Source organism: Chanos chanos, chromosome 5 (assembly GCF_902362185.1).
Source record: "Chanos chanos chromosome 5, fChaCha1.1, whole genome shotgun sequence".
NCBI lineage: Eukaryota > Metazoa > Chordata > Actinopteri > Gonorynchiformes > Chanidae > Chanos > Chanos chanos.
Window position 1 is genome coordinate 19972279 of NC_044499.1, and position 22420 is coordinate 19994698.

Below are 22420 nucleotides of genomic sequence, written 5' to 3' on the forward strand. Positions count from 1 at the left end.
TTTTCCTATGTTGATTTTGATCTGTGTTAGGATATAAGAAGTTGTTTTAAGACATGAATTCCATAAGACTCAGAATCCTGATTGAGGACTGAGGTGACCCAGTGATGCAGACAATAAATAAAACAGCTCCAACATACATGATTTAGCTTCAGTGTGAACATCCAGTTCTCTGTGTGCGTCTATGGACCTGAGCACCGCAGTGCATTTGAGGTAACCGTACGCTATTCGCTCAGAGTTCATCTCTGTCACCACTCGCTGCGTTTGGTAACGAGGCCGCGTCTCCTCGATTCCGGTTTCTGCGGACGTGTTGACGGTCCCAGTCGGTTACTACGTTCTCGTCGTCCCAGATGGTGGAGGTCTCCGTGTCGCTGAAATAGCCTGGTTCACCCGTGTAGTGTGTGGGAAAGAGGAGAAGAGGCTCCACAGAGAATGCTCGAAGGTCTCTCCTTTCAAAGTAAGTCAAGTACTCCTCTCTGAACACAGAGAATCACTCCACATTAGACCGTTTCAAACCATAGACCGCACACATACAATAACTTACTCTACCAGTAGTGGTAACCAATTCAAATTAAATACCGACTTACTCTTAAACAAAACTGGGATGTAATGCAAATATATTTGCAATTAAAATGAAACATTTTTCTATAGCTGCACAATTCAAATCCTCAGTACATAATTTCAAATTAACAGAACCAACAACTTATTTTCTAACTTTTAAAATACGTCTTTGACAGAGTTCTGTGAGATCTTTGTCAAATTGAATTGGTTGTACTGTAACATTAATCCCATCCTGCTGTACACAGGAAAGTTGTTTGTGCAATCATGTTAGAGGGTTGTATTTGAACAGTTCCACAAAGTAATTGCCTCGCATTTAACTGTCATGTTAGAGGGTTATATTTGAACAGTTCCACAAAGCACCTGGCATTTAAAAATCCTATCATTCTGCATTAAATTATGATATACTGATAACAGTTACTCTCTGTAAAATTATATTAGCCATGTATCTATCCCAGGTCAAAAGCTGGGAACCGTACACTGCAAGACATGAGCTTTATTACACATAAGGTATCTAAGACAATATAACCTCCGTGTGTGGTGGTGGTTTGGCTGAGATACTATGAATGTTCTGATCCAGTGGTTTGTCCGCTCATGATTCACTCACTGTGGATGTTTGTTGAACATAACTGGGAGAAACTCATCCACAGGAAGCATTTTGCTGAACGGCTGCGCCTGCAGGAGTTTTCTCGCTCCCTGCAATGATAAAGCATATCCCAGGGTCCAGTAGGAGTAATCAGGGTGCACCAGGTTCTTCACTCCTTTTACCCAGCGCTCTGGGTGTTTCAGCTGTAGGCGCTTACGACCCACGTATCTAGGACAGAGAGCGGGGTTTGGATCAGAACCAGCATAGCTCCACTAGATGACGGAGTTCTTGTGTTGCTGAGCAGGATGTACCATCCATAACAGCATTATATCTACAACCACATGGACTGTTTGTATTCACAAATCTTTTCATAGTTTTCTTTCAAAAATTACTTTTTTACACTTTATACTTTTTTAAATACTTTATTATGAGAATAAAGTATATCTAGGTAAAGCATCTCTCTGACTGTGTTTGTAAGAATGGAGACAACACCAACATGAGGTCCCAGCCCAGGCCTGCTTGCTTCACATCCTCCATGATGGTGTTGAGTCGGCTCTTGAAAAACGACTCAAACCTTACGTCATCCTCTAGTACAAGCACTTGTCTTTGTTGTTGTTCTTCCACCTGAGGGTGATAAACCAGAAAGACTAGACTTTTCTTCAGACAAATCTCAAATTAAGGCCCGAATTCAAAAGTCATATTTGTATATAAAAAAAATGTAGAGTACAGTTAAAGTTGTCAGTTTGGTTGTAAAAATATCTTTTAAACCTGAAAAATATAACAGGAAGGTTTACCTGTGCCCAAATATTATAATGACTAAGAAAGCAGCCGATCTCTCCTCGGGTTAACACGCGCTCTGAGTAAGGGTCTTTGTAACCAGGCAACATGTCTATACCCAGTGCCCTCAGATAAGAGGTGTTCAGGGCTCTGAGAGAGGAGAGACACAAAGTGTTCAAATGGTCACTGAAATGTGAAAAGTGAGAGAGAAGAAGAAGAAGAAGAGGAAGAAGAAAAAGAAGAAGAAGAAGAAAAAGAAGAAGAGATATGTTGGATTCATTGTGCTGGATAGGGAGAAGTAGAATCTCAGTATCGTACTTGCCATCCACCGCATCAGTCAGCGTGACCTCGATTCCCATCACCTCCAGAGTATGTAGCATACGCTCTCTACGATCCAGCCGTCGCTTCAGATTAATCAGGTAAATCTGACAGAACAAACCAGAAAAAAAAAAAAAACATTCATACAGACAACATGCACTCTAGGTCTTTCTATTAAGATGTTTGAGGTAACTAATGGCTGTGATATAGCACATGAAATTGCTTACCATCAACCATAAGACAAAAAAATAATCATCAACAACAAAAAATCAAACATCCAACTGCAATTTGCACAGAGGTGTTTCACATAATACCAAAGCAATCACTGAACAGACATTAGAACATTAATGGGGTTTTTTGTTTGTTTGTTTATTTTTTGCTGTACCTGATCAAAAGTCATTCTGTCTGCAGGTTTCGGTGGTGTGCGGAGGTAGCTTGAGGTCTTCAGGTTGTATTCAACTGGTGAGGAAATGATAAGAATCAGGACATTTTAAGAAAATTCAGAAAGTTGAAAACTGAATGATTTGATAAATGAGAAAACAACCGAAAATGAAAGAAGAAATAAACAAACAGTGTGAAGGAAAGTTTTCGTCCTTGGAGGAGCTATGCTAGAGCATGGAAACAGAGTACATATGTGTATGTGTCTGTGTGTGTGTGTGTGTGTGAGAGAGAGAGAGAGAGAGAGATCACAGTAGAGTGAAAATTCTCTCTCCTGTAGAAAGTGTGAACGCGTGATCATACAGTGGGAGGTTTGTCTGTATGAGGGAGAGACAGAGAGGTAAAAGAGTGACGGTAATAAAAGAGAAGTGAGGAAAACTCAGATCACCTTCACACTCCTCAAGCCTTCCTTTGTAGTGTAGAGAGATTAACATAACTTTGGGTTCCTTGTCAATCAAAAGGCAACTAACACCAACTCAATAAAAAAATACCACACCTATTCTTCTAAACATTTGCTTTACTCAAACAAATAAAAAACAGAGAAAGGTGTTTCTTTTATAATAAAACCATAAAATCTCAGAAAGATTCACAAGACCTCATCCAATGACAAAGTCATCAAGTGAAAAAAAGAAAAATTCCTTTTTTTTTTTTTATCATCCGCACACTAATCAGACAGTGAAAGTAATATATTTAATGAGAGATTGATGTGGTTTCCCAGTACTCACTCAGGGCCTCTGAGACTGTGTGACTAAAGCTCTCCACCTCCTCCTCCAGAGTCTGATGTGACTTCAGTGGTAGGGGCAGATACCCATAATGCTCTTTGTTGCACACAAACATCTGTATCCCTGCTCACAAACACAGTGTAAGACTGCCGTACAGGCAAACAGCCTGCAAATGTTTGTGATTAAAATGCCAAACTCGTTTGTTTTTAAAGTCTTAAGACAACTCCAGCAAAATCAAAATTGGTCTTTGCAAACACCATAAAAATAGAAACAAGACTCTTTAAACATGAAAGTACTATTGCATATACACTATACTATGTGTACTTTAAATATCATCACTGTTACAGATGACATTTCTGTGGCATGATGTCGGTGGGTGACAGGACACCCATTTGACATTGGAGATCGACTGTATCTAGCTGATCTTACATGGACTTAGACAGTTCAAATGAGCTGTTACATGAGTGTGAAGTGAAGAGACAGGAATAAATTGATGCTCATTGGGTTGAACATTCCCTCTGATCCTCTCTATGTTCCTGTTCCTGTCATACACAACGGTGCCATGAATAACTGGTAACTTCTGTCAGTGATACTGTTTATTAATGCAGTACAAAGCATTCTAAGTGCTCCTTTAACATGTTCATTTGCCTTTGTTCACTTGGTTGAGATGTTGCCAGTCTGACCTGCCTGGCGAGCAGAGAAGGAAAAGGCCATTATGTCGTCCAGATCCCAGAGATAGTGCCGGTGGAGGGGGTAGAATGCCAGGGCTTTGCTGGCACTCCGCCGCAGGTCCAGCAGCATGGTGGAGTGAATCATGGGAACGGCGTGGCAACCTGTCCGCTGCCAGTTACGAATAGGGATGTACTCCGGCGTCCGCTTGTAATAACCCTGAGGAGGAGGAGAGAGAATGGCATCTAAGGCTTTCTGAAATCACTCTCTGAAATGTTCACAAAGTGCAAATAATGCATGAGAGAGAGAGAGAGAGAGAGAGAGAGAGACAGAGAGAAAAAGAGTAAGAAAGAGACATCTTGTAAAGCACAGATCAAAGGGACATTTATGATACAGTTTCCTTATCCCAGGACTCCAACAGTCACATTTCCCTCTTTTTCGTCTAAAGTTTTAAACTATAAATGAGGGTACAACACTGAATACATGAAACCGGTTCTGATGGAATGACATTACGTGTATGTTTACACCATAAGACACAGTACCTGTGGGGTTATGCCACACCAGAAGTTGGAATACAGTGTTCGAGACTCCAGCATGGGTGACACCAGGGTCAGGTTCTCCGCCATCAGCTGAGTCAGTGTCTGTTCGTTTGTCAGCAAGTTGTCACTGTCCACAAACTGTTAGACACAACAACATCTTTAGATATGAATACAGACATGTAGTATACACAAAAAGAGACACACAGAGGCATGCGAGATGTAGTTAAAAAAAAAGGAATCAAGGCAAATGTAGAAACATCATGAGTTTTTAAATTACTCAAGAGAAAAGGCTTACACAGATACATAGACTTTTTGCTCTAATTATTAATTACAGGACATTCGGTGGTATTTTGCTGCCATTTGGATGCATTTGACAACATTCCTCTGCGCTTAATTTTGAATTTAGTGATTGGTACATGCAACAGTGTCTCCCTCAAGACTGAAATGATATCATTTCAACATTTAAAAACATTTAAAAGTACAATATTTCATTGGTCTGCAGAACAGAGATTGAAAACAGTCTAACTGTATTACACTTTGCACAGTCTAAGGGAACAACAGTATATGATATCCCAGTGGCCTAGACTCCATCTGTTGCAATGGCTGTAGTATACAATGAGGCAGAAATTATCTCACCAATATGTAGTCTGCCCACTGTACCCTGGCTGCCACCAGTGCTGCCTGTCTCAGCTTCATCACCTGGGTGAACCTGGAGTCAGGCCAGTGCTTTGGGCCTCGCTCATCTACGTAGGCACTAGAAGGGAGGGAGAAAGAGACAAAGACCAAAAACTTTCGATGAAGGTGAGAATCTTAAAATTTAATGAAGGTGAGATGATCCACTCTGATCCTTGAGAGCAGCAGTTCTGTAGGATTTAGTTCAATCCCATGATTCTTCTATTCCAGAGACTTCTCAAGATCTTGATCAACTGAATTAGATGTGTCGGTGTAGCGTCACGGGAAAAAGATGGGGAAAATGGAGGGAAAAGCATCCAGAAACTATGCAACAGAAGGGTTTAGTGATGTGTGCTGCATTCACCTTATTTCCTCCTCCACGGTCCTCAGCTCCACAGAGTGGAACAAGTTCTCCACCCTCCTGAGCCACTCCTGTAGCATTGCCGTGGTGTTGTCTGCATTGTGATCGGTGGCAGCCCTGAGAAAAAAAACTCCTCCACATCAATGCAGTGGTATGGAATCTGGACAACAAGCTCTCCCCTGCTGTCCAACACCAACTTATGTCCTTGCCCCTTTATCTGGGCGTACAATTTGAGAGTTAATTTTGTAACTAAAACTGGTAGTTTCATATGTTTTGGAAAGCTGTCATGGTGTAAAAGGTTGGAAACATTTTAAGAACACAGTGTCTGAGTCAAAGATTTCTCAGACTCTGCAACTGAGACTCTGTAAATATCAAACTCATTTAAATGAACAGATTTTATTTGGATATATAAACAGCTTGAGCCACGTGCACTGCTTTCCTATACAACCGGGATTAAGATTAAACTGAAATGAAATAGTATTTTAAGTGTAGATTCTCCTCTCAGAAAATATTTGTTAGTCTTGATTCTTGGTTGAAGAAAGGAATAATTTTTAACTAGACAGACAGATGAGGTCATTTTGTCAACCTCCAGCTTGAAAATTTGCATGCAATGCTCTCAGATCAGCTGTTTATTAACCACTCTGTCCCAGAATTACGTGACCAGGGAAATGATCAGTACCCATGAGTTCAGCTCCCACTGTTCTCTCTCTCTCCTTCAGATCATCTGCCGCTGCATTCCTTCACTATGCTGTGACTCCTCACAAAACTCTTCCACTCTGCACCGCTATTTACTTTTCTAACTGCGCAGAATATTTTAGGAGTGGGTGTAGATGCTTCCCGGTCCCTAGGGAAAGTTCTAGACAAATTAAACAAACAACTTTGCATCTTGGTTTGGATGAGGATATTCATGTCTACACCTTTCTTCTTGTGCTTGTTTCAGTCTGCTTTCAGATGTCATGCAGGGAACCAGATTCACCATGTCTACTGTCTGACTGCTCACTTTAACACAATATGTGAGAGCTTTCAAGACTTGACTCCTGAGGGCTCTGTTTTCAACACACACAAAAAAGTGGAAAAACTGAAAAGAGTACCACTCTACTTAAAACAGGACATGCTGAAGTCCTGTACAAAGAACATGTGGTTATTTTCTTAATTTCAAATAAAGTACGTATAAAAGCAGTTTAATTAAATATTTCTGTTGTAGAAGTATCACTAACTTTAGTCGCTCACAAACCAGAAATTCAGGACTTTTACCAGATGGCGATGCGATCCTTGGGATAATCAAGTGCGTCGATGCACCCTAGGTGGTAAGGCAAGCTGTGCTCCGCGTTGCGCGCGATTATGGCTATCATTAATTTTGGCTTTAGAAGAGGTGACTCAGGACGAACCGGCTCCAGGTCTTGAAGTCCAAATATAAATGCAAGTCTGGAAACTGTCAACACAAATATAATACGAACAGTTTCAGTCGAAAAGAGCATTATGTCCCAGATGACGTGACGGTCCCAGCAGCAGAAAGAGGCGAGTACGAATGTGACAGCTGCGCTAGGTGATGTGGCGGTAAGCTGGGATGGTCTGCTTTGACAATAATGGGTTTCTGTTCCCATCAGGCAGTTACATTATGATGATGATGATGATGATGATAACAACAACAGCAGCAAAAATAATAATATTAAGGATACTTATAATAATAAAGATGATGATGATGATGATTATCATCATCATCATTATTATTATCATTACTATTATTGTTATCATTATTATTATTATTATTATTGTTTCATATTTTATAACTCGGTAGTTATTGTTTAATTTTTCATGTTACAGTTGCAATGAGAAAACTAAGACAGCCCTTTTGTCCTGCTCTTCATTCAGCTGTCTTCACTTCATGATGTTTACAGCTTTTGACATATACTGGTAAGACGACTGGTTACACGTCAGAACAGAGTTACCACCTGTGGCTAACTCAGAATTTCATCCAGTTTGTCAACGAAACGATCTTCATGATTAGCAGAGGTGTAGCGTTGTGTTAGGGTTACTTTGCAAATATGCTTTCACACGTTGCAAATAAGTGAAATCTGTCACCACGGATGACATAATAAATTATGCCATTTTGAAATTTAAACACGGTGTGAAGCCGATGCAAACATGCGCTCAAAACGCGTTTTAATGAATCATGCGCGCGATTAAAAGAAGAAAAAAAGAATGTCACCTCCCGAGCGCCGTACCATCCATTTACGCATTTTGCGTAAGTAAAAATTTCGGTCAAGCTATAACCCACCGGCTTCGTGTTGTGAGCCGTAGAGAACTGGAACCAGTCTGGATGTTTGAAAAGGACGCAATTGGAGGGCACGTAGTTTGTATTCAAAACAAGAACTGAGATCGGTAGGGCTCATTACCGATTTGTCGGGATGTTTTCTCTCTCGACAACAGTGCAGCCACAGGTAATTCACCCTTGAATTTAATCCACGTACCAAATTTGTGTTCGTAACTTGTTTACTTTTGCCAGTTAGGTCCTGTAGCCATCTATTGGCTGCGCATAGTTACTGGGTTAGCTAACATGCTGCCAGTTAGCTAGTACTCCAAGAGAGAATCTGTTTAGGCTGTTCAGAAGCAGTAGGTAACTTATTTCAGGTAAATGTTTGTATGACAAGGCTACTTGAAAGAGTTAAAACAGTGGTTAATATGAGTTATCAACAAAATTTGGAGAGTTGAGTAGCAATGCTAGTGCACAGTCTTATGCTAGCTATTGCTAGCTAGGTCGCTAAGTTTTTTAGGCCGCTTTGGCAGCTGGCGGAGAGAGACGCTGTCCATTTATTATTACACCATGCGGAGCATACGGTTTGTTTGAACAGTAGTTTTCCGTATGTGTGTGCCAGAGACCTTGTTAAGCACTTGACTATTAAGTTAGCTGGATTAGTTAACCATGCCAGTTTTCAACAGCGTTGTTGACTATTAGGTTTAATTGGTCTGTGAACCTAGTTAGCTGTGTTTAGGACAGAATACACATGATTTCGGACGGCTGCGGATTCACATGTTAGTTGTCTTGCAAGGTGGCGATGGACCACTGGAATTGCAAACCTAATGGCAAACCATAACTATTTTTGTCGTATTACAATGCTACGCTGCGCCCCCACAGCATTGATGGCATGTCAATTTGAAGGGCACAGTTTACGATCCTGGCAAGACGACTTGCGTAATATCAGTCATTATATGTGTGATAGCTTTGTTCAGACAATGGAGAGGGTGAAATCATTATTTACAGTTTTAAACGGCCACACCGTGCTCTGAGGCGAAGTCACAAATTTGTGTACATTATGTACAGAAATGATATATAGCAAGCTGAATAAATGTTATGTTTCTTCTGCTCTTATTATACGGGTGGCTATCTTTCATTGCTTTTGTCCGCAGGTTACAGTCCCTCTGAGTCACCTCATTAATGCCCTGCACTCTTTGAGGGGATCAGTAAGCAGTAACCCCTCTGTCAAACCACAGCCCAAAGAACATGTGACAGAACAAGACCTGCTGAATACAGAGGTGACAACATCTTCTCATTCTCTGACTACAGTATATACATTTGACACATACATGTGAGTCTCACTCTCATGGTGTGTGTGTGTGTGTGTGTGTGTGTACACGCGCGCACATGTGCACCTGCACTGTTGTGTGTATTCTTGTTTGTAGCCCACATGGAGCTTGCGGGACCTGGGTTTGACAGATCTGCGGGTGGGTCAGATGGGTGAGCTGGTGAATAGGTTGTTGCCCTATATCAGCCAACAGGAGCTGCTCCCACTCCCCAAAACAGGACAGAACATCTGGAGAACCTCTCACCTCTCCACAGACTCCTTCTTCCATAATAAACATGGTTAGTCATACTTTGTCAACTGTATACCCAAATCATCACAGTAACTAATTCATAAAGTCTTCATTTACATTAGGCTAACGTGCGTGCCTGGGGTCTTATTTGTGTTTATATGGCTTGAGGTATGTTTATTTGATATAATGTGTAATTTTCTGCAGGTATAATGTCACTCTATGAAGATGAAACAGCCTTAGTTCATTTGTCACATGCTGTCTGTTCTCTCTGCAGGATTCTCAGTCAGTGGGATTGGTGGTGTCTCCCCAGCTTTGTGCAGGCACAGGCATTCTCCTCTACACACAGTGTGTGCAGATCTCCAGTTTTGGCCAGGTAAAAAGGAAGGCATGACTCACTGCCTTCAATGCAACTCAGACAGCCAAGTATTTCATTTTAAAGGCAGAAAATAAACTTCAGTCTCTCTCTCTGGAAGAACTGTTTTGTGAACTGTGATGTGGAGCGTGTTCCTGCATCGACAGTCGTTTAATTGTTCTTTGAGCAGTACTGTCTATTAAGCAGTTGCTGCCCTCAGATGTTATCAGTGTGTGCCTACCACATGTGAGCCATTTCATAATTCTCTCCTCAGTGAGCACCCTGGTTCATTTTCAGAGAGGGTGTTAGCTATCATGTAGATTACATTTTTAAGCAGTTGTTACCCTTGGATGTTATCGGTGTGTGCCTACCACACGTGAGCCATTTCAAAATTCTCTCCACAGTGAGCAGCCTGGTTCCTGTTCAGAAAGGGTGTAAGCTATCATGTAGCTTACACTTCAGTTTGCAAAACCTGTGATGATCACATTGTCTCCTGATATCTTATTTTTTACCCCTTGTAAGGGATGAGGCCTGCGCTTATCAAATTCCCATGGAAACCACCATCAAAAGCGAGCCTCTAACTCACTGTGCAGGAACCACATGTTGATGACATCAGAGATCAACGATTGATAAACAGTAATGTTGCTCTGAGAAGCTATTTTAGCATTTGTAATGTGTATATGCTCTGCTTTGCAGTATGGATCCCAAATAGAGGCTTTAAGACCATGAAGTCAAAGACCAGACGTCTGCAGGGCGGCTTGGAACGCACCGTAGAACCAGATGGGTTCACCCCTTCGTTCATGAAGGTTCAAGAATCTAGAGAGAATCTGAAGGATTCTAGAAATTTTAAACAGTGGCAATATATATTTGTCAAAATCTGTTCACTGTATGAATGAAGCCCTCTAAAGGTGAATGAGGCTGTTTTAAGCTTTCTGTACTGACGTGTTCTGTGAGTGATGTTGATATTTATATTTTTCTCATAGGGCTTGCTCACACGGGACAAATGGCAGGAGGTTGAAACCTTAGACAAGCTTCTCAAAACTAGAAACATTCCTGATGGACAACAAGAGGCTTTTAAGACTGGTTTTGCTGAGGGTTTCCTCAAAGCTCAAGCGCTAACCCAGAGAACACAAGGTAAGGCCCCCCCCCCGACCAAAAAATTCTGTTATGTGCGTTTTGATAATATACATTGTGTACAGCCTTTCTGACAGGAATTTATTAAACATAGCTTGTCGTGTGCAATTTAAAGCAGATCTTTCTTTCTCTCTTTCTTTCTTTCTTTCTTTCTTTCTGTCTTTCCATGTCTCTCTTTACTTTCCTCATACTGACTGATGAAAATGGGCATTGTTCTGTTACAGAGGCTCTGAGGAGGACACGGCTGATCCTGTTGGTCCTCCTGCTGGTGGGTCTGTATGGACTCTCCAAAACACCCTTCTTATCAGGTATCAGCTCTTTCAGCCATCAGTAATGGGACTAGCCTCAGTTTGGTTTTCCTCTGCGGGCCTAACTTTGCTCACTTATACATGCTACTTGTCTTGGCAACATAATCATTCACACAAGCTCTTAAAAGTGACTGTTGCATTTTCTTTGAATGTCCCTGAATTAAACTGTAATCAGCAAATATTAAGAGAAGGCAAAGCAGAAACCTTTCATTGGGACAGCTTCCTCCTCTTTGCATGGGTGTAGTTTGGCTGTAATTCCCGTTGGCATGATAGCATGCTGTGTGATTTGCCGTGTGGAATGCCCTTTTGAGTGTCAACTGTAATCCAACCAATTCCGGACAGTGAGATTCCGAACCACATCAGGACTGGACTCGTCGGTGGATCCTGTCCAGATGAAGAACGTCACCTTCGAGCACGTCAAAGGGGTTGAGGAAGCCAAGAACGAGCTGCAGGAGGTGGTGGAGTTCCTCAGGAACCCTCAGAAGTTCACCGTTCTCGGGGGAAAGCTGCCCAAAGGTGAGCCTGTTTTGCATGCTCTCGCTCTGCCTGCAGGGGGTGGATTATGGGGATTTAACGCGTTGCCAAAGGACTGTTATTCTCAGATTCTCTTTAGAGGTGCGCCTAAGGTTTTAGGGACAGTACAGATGACGTGTGGAGAACTGAATGCGTGTTGTCCTCATGTGCTCCCCACAGGAGTCTTACTGGTCGGTCCACCTGGCACAGGCAAGACTCTGCTGGCCAGGGCAGTGGCTGGAGAGGCTGACGTCCCTTTCTACTATGCTTCTGGATCAGAGTTTGATGAAATGTTTGTTGGGGTTGGAGCCAGTCGTATCCGTAACCTTTTCAGTGAGTTCCTCCACTTATAACCAGTCTGCTAACGATGTTTTTTGGTCAGTCCTCTACAGGCCTCCCTAAGAACATAACCGTCTAACTTTAAACTAGACCAAAAAGATTTGGAGTGTTTCAGAAACACTCTAAAAGAAAATTCCCTAACGTGGAGGCAATTTTATTTTCTTTCCTTTTGCGTTTGCAGGGGAGGCAAAAGCCAATGCTCCATGTGTGATCTTTATCGACGAGCTGGACAGTGTCGGGGGGAAGAGAATCGAGTCTCCCATGCACCCTTACTCCAGGCAGACCATTAACCAGCTGCTTGCTGAAATGGATGGGTTAGTAACACCTCTAAAGCATTCTCCATCTTAGAGGAACATCTTACTCCACCTGCAACATGTTACCCTTGAAAACTCTCACTTCTCAAGGCCTTATTTACCCTTGCATCCGGTGACAGATGTATCAATTCTGATGTTTCACAGAATGCCAAAGTTCACAGCAGATTTATGTTTGTATGTGTTATGAGTTTTCTGTTTGTGGAAAATGACTTGACTTACTACACTCATTTGTTTATAGGTTTAAACCAAATGAAGGTGTCATTATCATCGGTGCTACGAACTTCCCTGAAGCACTGGATAAGTATGTTTTTTCGTTGTTGTTTTTTTGTTTTTTTTTCCTTAAAATGCCTAGTCAAGGTGACTTTGCACCATAGACATGAACAGTTATATGACTGAAAAAAATATTCTGTGTTCTGCCAGGCAGAATTTACCAATCTTCCATGAAAACTGAAAGCAAAAGCAACATTGTGTGAGAAATGTATTGTTCTGATATGCTGCAGTCTCTAGAATCTGTTGCCAGATTTGAGAAAATCTCTCTCTCTCTCTCTCTCTTCCTCTTTCTCTCTCAGTGCTCTGATTCGACCAGGCAGGTTTGACATGCAGGTGACTGTGCCCAGACCAGACGTGAAGGGCCGTACTGAGATCCTCATGTGGTACCTGAAGAAAATCAAAGTTGACCCAGGTACATTTATTTATTGTTCTGAGCCCTCTTACTGTCACACTGTGCTTCGTTAAGCTCTCTTTGTGAGTACTGACAGTGTCATGATGCTAAAAACAGAAGCACTTTAAACAGCATTTGTCTGTGTATTTGCTCTTTTTCTAGCTGTAAAAGCAGAGATTATTGCCAGAGGAACAGTGGGCTTCTCTGGTGCTGAACTAGAGAACTTGGTGAACCAGGCAGCACTGAAGGCTGCAGTGGATGGGAAAGACATGGTGACTATGAAGGAGCTGGAGTTTGCCAAGGACAAGATTCTGATGGGTGAGCTGAGAACAAAATGACGGTTTCCTTCTGCTTTTCAAATCTAACCAGGGAAGGATTGGAAAAATCCTTATCTCAGTTGAGTTTCTTGATATGGACACAAGATGGTGCTTGAGAGGCTGAAACACTTAAAGCTATGCTGATTCTTTCTTTCTTTTGTTCTTTCTTTCTTTCTTTCTTTTGCTGTTTGCTGCTTTGTTTTCAGTATTACTTGCTTTCAAAAAGACCAGATAAATATTAGCAGGTGTGGCAGAGTTGGATCTGGCTGAAAAATCCAGTAGCACAAAGTAAAATTTAGTAGCACACAAAGTAGTGCAGTTGATCATGTTTTATTATTCAAAACTAAATAACCTTGCTTTTTAACGCACCCTTGTGTGAGTTGTCTAATTTTGACCAGATGCATTCCTCATTGTTATGAATCATGCATCTGTCGAGACACATGCAACTTCACTAGAAACGTCCACCTCAAAAGTAGGCCTAAACGTTGTTGGCGTTAAGTGAGAAACTATGGCTCATTTGTTACCATACACAGTTTATGTCAGCTGTCATCTCATCAGCAGTTTTTTTTTTACCACAGTTTTGCTTTGGGCTGGATAATTCTGTGTGGTGGACCAGTATAAACATCCCATTGGTAGGGATATGTGGTGAAAAATGCAACATATTAAAAATGTGTGCATCACAGATGAGTGGCTGCGTACAAATACTAGTAGTAACTTTCGTTTTATCTGCTCTCTGGCCGATCAGTTCAGTACAGCCAACACGACTGTCATAGTGTTTACATGGGCAATATGAGTGAACTGAATTCAGTGCTGGGTAATTAGCAGACAGAACACAATGTTCAGTTTTTTGTTTTTTTTTAATCTATCTGAGAACATCCTCGTTCATCCTACTTGTTTGTTCACAGCAGCAGGGACAGTGCCAGTGTGGGTGGGCAGAGAGACACATGCAAATGTCTATTTGACACGCAGTTCTTAGAAAGACTGTCCCATTTAAAAGCAGGATTGCTTGCTATGTACGTGTTCTTCCTTGCCAGCATTTCACCTGCCACGTGACAGTACATAGAGAACAAGCCAAGGGAAATCTTGTAGGCACTGTGGGTTAAAGCGACAGGTTTAACTGTCAGATGAGAGAGTGATGCTTGAATGCTACAGTATAAGAGCTGATGACGAGGGGGACTCATCTTAAGCAAGCCTTTTTTTTTTCTTTCCTGGACAAAGCGACAACTTGTCGGCTTTCTAAGGTAGTGTTATTCACAGCCGAGAAAAAGGCCTTTCTTTTCACTGTTATTTCTTTTTTTTTTACCCTGCCTATCGCTAGCTGTCTTACAACCGGACTACCTCACATGTTTTCACCATGTCCTTGATGATGCATGTTTGGCAACACGCTCTCATTAGGGCACTCATGTTTTGTGGTAACAGAGTAGCGTAATAGGCAGTGAACAGTCATTACACATTGTTGCAGGTAGCGTTTGTTTCTCTTTCTCATTTTACAAATCCCAGTGATACTGATGCAACGGGTTGCAGACGTGCAAGTGGATTAATATTGATCTTCACACATAATAGTTCTTAATAACAAATGCAAATAAAAACTGTTGCATTGTGAGAGCTGTGCTCATAAGGGAGAAAAACTGAACTATGGCAGTAATTTATGGTCCCTGCAACAGAAACTACCTCTCCTTACCCACGTTGCCCATCTGTGTGTGCAGGTCCAGAGCGGAGGAGTGCAGAGATAGACAAGAAGAACAAGCTAATCACAGCATACCATGAGTCTGGCCATGCCATTATTGCATACTACACCAAAGATGCCATGCCCATCAACAAAGCCACCATCATGCCGAGAGGCCCCTCCCTGGGCCATGTGAGTATTAGTGACAGCCGTCTTCCCACTAGCTGAGGACCTGGATCACAGATTAGCTTTCAGTTAAAAGTGCCACCTGATGTTTGGGTTTAAATTCTTGCCTTTAGTGATGTGTGTTTTCTTCGAGTAACACAGTGTATGGCCCATATTCCCGTGTGTATTTTGTTGCTAAGTCATTTGACACGGCTAGTTCACTGACTGAGTAAATAGTTGTCTTCAGGCCCTGACGATGATGAAGTGGGCATAAATATCACAAATATTTTCCCCTGCAGTCATGCCTGGGTTGTTCTTTGGTCACTTTAAGAATTTAAACAGTTACTTTCCTGTGAAACTTGAGCTAAACTGGCTTTGTCTGCGTGTTAGATCAAAGTTTTCAGTGAGAAGCTCAGATGTCTGATGAGGCCACTCAAGTGAACATAATCATTGTCACATCTCCTCCTCCTCCTCTTCCTCTTTTTCCTCTTCCTCAGGTATCCATGCTGCCGGAGAACGACCGCTGGAGTGAGACGCGCTCCCAGCTGTTGGCCCAGATGGACGTCAGTATGGGTGGCAGAGTGGCAGAGGAACTCATCTTTGGGAACGAGAACATTACCACTGGTATTTTTCCCTTAGAGCTACCAAAGCCACGGGCTGCCTTTAAAGTAGAATCCAAGACAAACGCAATGCACATCCACGTTTTTCAGCGGCGAACCAGCGAACAGTCAGTTAGATAAAGGAGCAGAGTTTGCGTGCTGTTATGGCGCTCCCGTAATCAGCAGTAGTGTTAACACAGGAATCAGCATTTTAATCCGGAAGGATCTTCATCTGGGTTGGGGTTGACGTGTTGTAGTTTAAACTGTTTGAACAGTAGGACTGGTCCTCAGTAAGTACATAGACAGTTAGCATTGGTTGTGTGCGGGTTCAAAGCTTTGTGGAGCCGACGTAATTCAGTAAACTAATGCCGTATATCGTTTCCCTGGAAATACATTAAAGGGTTTTTATCTGAGTATGTGCTATAAGGAAGATGTATGAAAATAATGCGGCTGTTACATTTAATTTAGTCAGCTCCCTAGTCATGCAAATGTGTTCACGGGGACGAAGCAGAGCAAATGTTCTGTATGAACCAGTAATCTCAGTAAGGTTGACCTTTGACTCTCCAGACTGTCTATGTCTAAGCTGGTCTGTCTGTCTCTTGTAGGAGCATCAAGTGATTTTGACAGCGCCACGAAAATAGCTAAAATGATGGTGACCAGGTTTGGGATGAGTGAGAAGGTTTGTACTAGGCGTTCAGATGCTTTGTTGAAGTCTTGTCTGAGACCATATCCATAAAACGGTGTATTGTAAAAATTTATTATTTTGTCATTTCCATGTTTCCAGTGACATATTTCCATATGTCAATGGGTAATGGGAAAGGCTAAGCTCTTAACAAAACCCTGTTGTTGTTCTATAGGGCAAGTATAGCTCAACCCATTTTTGACAATAATAACTTTCAGTCAGTTCTTTAATTTACTGTAATATCTTTTATCAATTTAAAAACGTATTCAAATCTAGTGGTCTGATCAAAGGCTTTTTTTCAAAATCTTATTTGTTCCTTTCTTTCTTTCCTTCTTTCTTTCTTTCTTTCTTTCTCTAGCTGGGAGTCATGACATACTCTGACTTTAATAAGCAGAGTCCAGAGACACAGGCAGCCATTGAGAATGAAATCAGGACACTTTTGAGGGTAAACTGTGATATTTTCTCTTCTTGCATCTGTAATAAGGCTTCAACCTCACTTCTTCCTCCAGCAAGTAAATGCCATTGGCTGCCATTTGGTAGTTGTGCTCATAAGCCTTATTTTTACCTTGTCTGTCAGGATTCTTACGAGCGAGCCAAAACACTTCTGAAGTCGCACGCCAAAGAGCACAAGAACTTGGCAGAAGCGTTGCTGCGATACGAAACACTGGATGCCAAAGAGATTCAGCTGGTCCTGGAGGGGAAGACCTTAGACGCTAGATGAGACCTGTGTAGGAGCGTCAGGGAACTGGGAAAGGTTTTGCGGAATGTGATAGGCTTTGGTGGAAGTGGAAAGTATGAATGTCTGTATGCATAAGAGAGCTTGGTAAAATGATCCTACGGTCTTGCCCAATCATTCATTCATACACACACACACACACTCCCCCACCTAGTCCAGTGTACTTGCCTGTTCAGTGCCCCCCTGAATTCTCTGAGGACCACTGAACAGACCTGTCACATTCACACGTACTGCTGGGCACTAGGTATATGTATCTACCCCTATGTTATTTCTGGTTCTGACAATGGTCTTAAACATTGATTTCACCATCTGTTACTCTGACCAGTGTCTGCTGCTTCATGAGAGCCAAGGAGATCAAATCTGTGTCTCACGTTTAGTGAGACAGGCAATCCATCATTTATTTGACTTTGGTTCACTGGTGTGCAGTTGTTATTCACCTTGTCTGTCTGAGCCACATTCAGGGGTTGTTGTTGTTGTTGTTACTCTTTGGTCGTGGCCTTTCAGAAGATGTAAAGAAATGCATATTTCACTGAGGCATAGACAAATGTCTCCACAGCACTTTGGTAAGAGAAATACATACATGAATAAGTAAATCTTCATTTTTACCTGCTTATGGGAAACACTGCTTTAAGATATCATCATCATTCGCTTTGAATTGTTTGAATCATTGCAGGGGCGTTAGTCCATTTTTGTTGGTCAGCTTTTTTTTTCCCATTTAGATCACAGCTTGTTTTGATAAAATACAGGGACTCACTATGTCACCTGTAAGTCACATTACTCATGTCACTGCAGTTATGTTGAGTAGTAATTGAGTAGAATTTTTAGATAACCTGGAATGTGAAGAAAAAGCAGTCAGGGAATAAATCACTGGCTTAAATCACTTTCTAAAAATGTACCTGACCACTGAAAGATAATCTGGATAAATCTATTTATCTTCATAGTTTTCATAAAACTTGAATAAGAGGAATCAGCTGAAGATATCTGAAGATAACTGTTTTCACACAGAAACTTTATGTAAAAGCCATAAAAAAGTCCCTCTTAAACATGAGTTAGAACCCCCTCAACTGAAGTCTGATCTAGTTAGTTTAATCATACAGTCTTGCTTTTAGAGTAAACACTGTTTTTCTGTTAACTTATTTATCCTTTCTCTTCAAGATTATTGCATCTCCACAGCTGACTCGTAGACACGCCTTTTAGCCCAGCTAAATTAAGTTGTACATAAAAAATAACATTAAAAGGGAACATTGTACATAGATGTATAGAACTATTTTAGGTTGATATATGCTTGGTTTTTAATTTGGATTGTCAGATATGCTTCAGAAGGTGAAGACAGCAAATGGATTGAAATATGGTGAAATAAATAAAAATATATCAAAATCTTCCTCTCCACTTTTTTTTTTCCCTGGTTATTTGATGACTGAATATAATTAGGAATGGAAAGAGGAATGGGAAGTCTGTTATCTTTTTATTGAAAGTTTAGAAAACAGGTAAAACACTAACCGATTCATGCACAATGTTCATGTTCTACATTTAAACAAAAATAATGTTTACAAATAAACAAATAAGCTATTTATTTACCTTTCAGTCTAACAGATCCACATATTCCTCTAAAATAGACTTCTCGTATTAGGTCATCAAAGTAAAGAAGGACCATAATTGTAAAATATAAACAAAAGATGCGCGAAAATATACGTGCCCTTAAAGTTAGTCAGCTTTATCCGCCAGTAAAGTCCTGAAATAAAATTCATTTATATTTTACATTTGATTTCACTTATATCAGTAGTATTCAATTTGTAGTAGTCTAAATGAACATCACTTGATACAAATTCCTAAAAATGTCAGAAATACTGGGATGAAGGCGATACCATGAAGTAGGCCAAAAACAATGACTAATGACGTGATCTTACAAAAGGTCCTGAAGATGTAGCTCTCAGAGGCAGAGAGCACCACCACTCCGAGTATTGTGGACAGGGCTCCCTGCAGTATGGGATAGCCCAGGTGAGAGAGAGCGTCGACCATCCTCTCATTCGCGCCGGCCTTAGTGCTGGAAACAAAGCTGTAGGAGATATGAGCAGAGAAGTCCACAGAGAAACCGATGGAGATGATGAGGTTTATCATTGAAATGGAGTCCAGGCTGATGTTAATCAGTGCCATGAATCCTATCACCCCCACAATAACTGAGCCAATGGCAAAAGTCACCCAGAGAGCACAGAAGGGGCTTGGAATCAACAAGAAAGAGATGAACAGCATTGCAACAGTGGCCACGCAAACAGTCTGAATGGTAATATCCTCAATCACTGCATACTGGTCATAGAAAATAAATGATGGGTGATAGACCACCAGGGGCTGACTGCAGTCCTTTGCAGTTTTTCTCAGTGATTCTAATATGGTCTTAGCGGCAGAGTTGTTAAAGTTAACTGTTTGAAGAAAGAGTCGAGATGCGTGTACCTTATGTTGATGCGTGATTTTGACGTCCTGTCTGAATATTTCATAACGATCGAGAAAAGACTGCAGATGCTTCTCAAACGGAGTCTCAGAGCTTATGTTGATATCACTCCTGTCTGCATAATCTTCAAATGAATGGAGCCAAGATGTGGACACACTCTTGACGGAAATCAAGTTTTTAAAGTTTGTAATACAATTCTCGAGTTCTTCACGTTCCGTTACATTCCAATATCGAAATGTTCCATTCACAGCCAGCATGACAGTGGGACCATATCTACGAAAATACGTTTCGTGATCATCGTAGTAGCTGACAACATATGATTTATCTTTTGCCAGATGTCTTAGGTCGATGCCCTGATTTACAATATGGCATCCATAGATACTTAAAGAAAGGTACCCAATATAGAGAACAACTACAACCACCTTTACCCAGCTTGTGGCTAAAAATGGACCATAGTATTTCCTGATAAACCTTCTGATTGGCTGTTCTTCCTCAGTCCCGGTGTCATGATCATAGGCTCCTCCCACACAGCAGACTAAATAGGCTTTTGTACTGACCAGTGGGCACTCTTCAGGAATCTTCATGCAGGTGAACCAGTGTCTGTTCTCCTTTTCCCTTATGCCATTCAAGGCCAAAAATGCACCAAAGAAAGTGATGTTATAGAGGTAACAGAACAAGATGGCGGTGCCAGCATAGAGGCAGAAAGATTGCACTGAGCCAAAGGGATTGCTGTAGCTCAGGAAGAGGGCAAGAATATCTGTCAAGGTGGTGACAGTGATGGAGATGGCTGCATCCCTGTAGGTGTCCGCCATGCGATTCGACACCTCGTCGTGGACGTTGGTCTGCTGCCAGCTGGAGATCATGATAAACATGTCATCGATGCCGATCCCTAGGAAAAGCAGTGTGCGTAAAAAAAATTGCTCAGAAATATTCTCCACAGCAGCGCGGCATGGTCATTGCAGCCCCGTGGGTATTTTACTCCCCCCACCTCCCCTTACGTGTACGCACCCATGATGTAATTTCTTACCTAGTACAAGGAAAGGAGATAACGCCACGGTTATGACAAATGGGACTCGAAAGATAAGCATCAGTCCCATGCTCGATACCACAGCCAGCCCGGCTGAGAATACTCCAACTGTTGCCACCCAAACTTTATTCCTGACATTATCAAACCTGAAAAGCCAAATCGATCTATGAGAATTTATCTATCATCTCACCAATACTTTTTCTGTTTGTATATTTTAGTATGAAAAAATATAATACCAGTTATACTCTCAATTAACTGAGTAGCAAAAAGCTAGGCCTGCAGATTTTATCCAATAGCACGAACTACAGGAAAAGTATGCACATCTATTATTAATCTTAGATTTTTTTCAGGGCTTTCGTTGTACATGCTATCCACACCTCAAGCACGACAGTATTGAAAATGAAATGGCGAGAAAGTAGGTGATGGAGAAAAGCTTGATCACAGACTCTGAACTTTTCTCAAATTCCTGCTGCATGGACAATGACGTGTAATAGGACACCTGCTGAGAGACAAGACATTTCAAATGGCAAAAAATATATAATACACTCACACCAAACAAATGTGATTATTACTACCAAGGGTACTTATTATTACTAACAAATGAGACCCCTTTCCTGGTATTTGATGTCTGACCTGTTCTGATGATGTGTGACAACTGAGTAAACCTGTAGCTTATAGCCTACGATTTTTCTTAAGTGTAAATAAACGCTGCTATTCCTAAATACTCCTAAAGGAAGTAACTGAGATAAAGCCTGTGGTAAATCTGCTTTTATAACGTGATGAGACGCAAAAAAAAAAAAAAAAAATACCGAAATTTGTGCGGAGTTCTCACCTTAATGTGCGCAGTCCTCTCTGCGCTCTCTGACTCACTGCGGAGCAGTTGTATAAATTTGGTCAGCCACTCATCCGTTTTATTCTTATCTTCATGATCTTCTCTAAGAAAGTACATAAGTCGCAATGCCTTTGCACTCTGAACAAAGCTGTTATTGTTCACCTCTTCACCACCCAGTGAGAGTTCCAGGCTAACATTCTCACCGGAATTGAGAGCGTGTATAGGAAATGTTATGTTAGTTACATTAACTTTACTCGCATTATAGTTAAAAATATCAAGTATTACGTTGGACCAGCAGCGCTGTCCTACTCTGGCGCAAATATCGGAAAAATTAAACTGTTCTGCCCCTTTCTGAACTGTAATATTCCTAATTTTGTTGTCTATGCGTAAGATTTCCTCGAACGCTGGAACTGTGAGTATATTTTTCGTGTCTCTGAATATCAAACTTGCATACACGCCGTTCGTAATAACCCGCATACCGGTAAACATGGAACTGTTTTGTCTGAAAGTGTCCAAAAAAAATTGCCTTTCCTGCTTAGCGGCCCCGTCCATTGGAGTGAATTGTTCTTCAATATCATTGTTCTCGTTTAGAAAGCAGAATCCCCCTCCTAGCACCACGGACAGCACAACAGGAATAATGAAAAACCACCATGGATGAAGTCCAATGAACTTTCCAAGTCGCTCGAAACAAATACGAATAGGTTTTTCAATACAGTCTGTAGTACAAGTCACCATCGTTGATTAGGTTTGGAGAACGCTGTTTGCCAAACACTGAGTTTGCTGTATGCATCAAATTTACGACCACATAATCATGGACATATTTGCATAATTACTTAACTCCACCTCCTGTTTTGAAGGGGCTGGGGGGGTTCAATTTTA

General features: G+C 41.3%; 3 protein-coding genes across 5 annotated transcripts; 1 reads left to right on the forward strand and 2 right to left on the reverse strand.

Annotated features, from left to right (window-relative positions):
* Nucleotides 1-229: 229 nt before the first annotated feature.
* colgalt2a (collagen beta(1-O)galactosyltransferase 2a) lies at nt 230-7877 on the reverse strand. The gene is made up of 13 exons (XM_030774752.1): nt 7847-7877; nt 6892-7069; nt 5641-5754; nt 5241-5358; nt 4608-4742; nt 4080-4284; nt 3400-3519; nt 2622-2695; nt 2237-2343; nt 1936-2068; nt 1638-1765; nt 1163-1369; nt 230-473 (listed from the first exon to the last, which is right to left on the reverse strand). Exons 1-13 carry the CDS (start codon nt 7875-7877, stop codon nt 230-232), a joined length of 1794 nt encoding a protein of 597 aa, XP_030630612.1.
* Nucleotides 7878-7944: 67 nt separating this feature from the next.
* Nucleotides 7945-18525, forward strand: yme1l1b (YME1-like 1b). 3 transcript variants are annotated; one of them, XM_030775249.1, is made up of 18 exons: nt 7945-8078; nt 9046-9201; nt 9319-9499; nt 9725-9823; nt 10499-10608; nt 10786-10936; nt 11161-11244; nt 11587-11760; nt 11938-12090; nt 12278-12410; nt 12649-12711; nt 12980-13092; nt 13234-13389; nt 15095-15246; nt 15717-15843; nt 16424-16497; nt 16859-16945; nt 17078-18525. In XM_030775249.1, exons 1-18 carry the CDS (start codon nt 8046-8048, stop codon nt 17219-17221), a joined length of 2190 nt encoding a protein of 729 aa, XP_030631109.1. In that variant the 5' UTR covers nt 7945-8045; the 3' UTR covers nt 17222-18525. The 3 variants fall into 3 exon arrangements, with proteins under 3 accessions (XP_030631109.1, XP_030631110.1, XP_030631111.1); XM_030775250.1 differs by having other exon boundaries at nt 9046-9171; XM_030775251.1 differs by lacking the exon at nt 9725-9823 and having other exon boundaries at nt 9046-9171.
* Nucleotides 18526-19048: 523 nt separating this feature from the next.
* Nucleotides 19049-22276, reverse strand: ptchd3b (patched domain containing 3b). Its single transcript, XM_030774753.1, has 4 exons — nt 21542-22276; nt 21087-21208; nt 20710-20855; nt 19049-20571 (listed from the first exon to the last, which is right to left on the reverse strand). Exons 1-4 carry the CDS (start codon nt 22274-22276, stop codon nt 19049-19051), a joined length of 2526 nt encoding a protein of 841 aa, XP_030630613.1.
* Nucleotides 22277-22420: the final 144 nt, after the last annotated feature.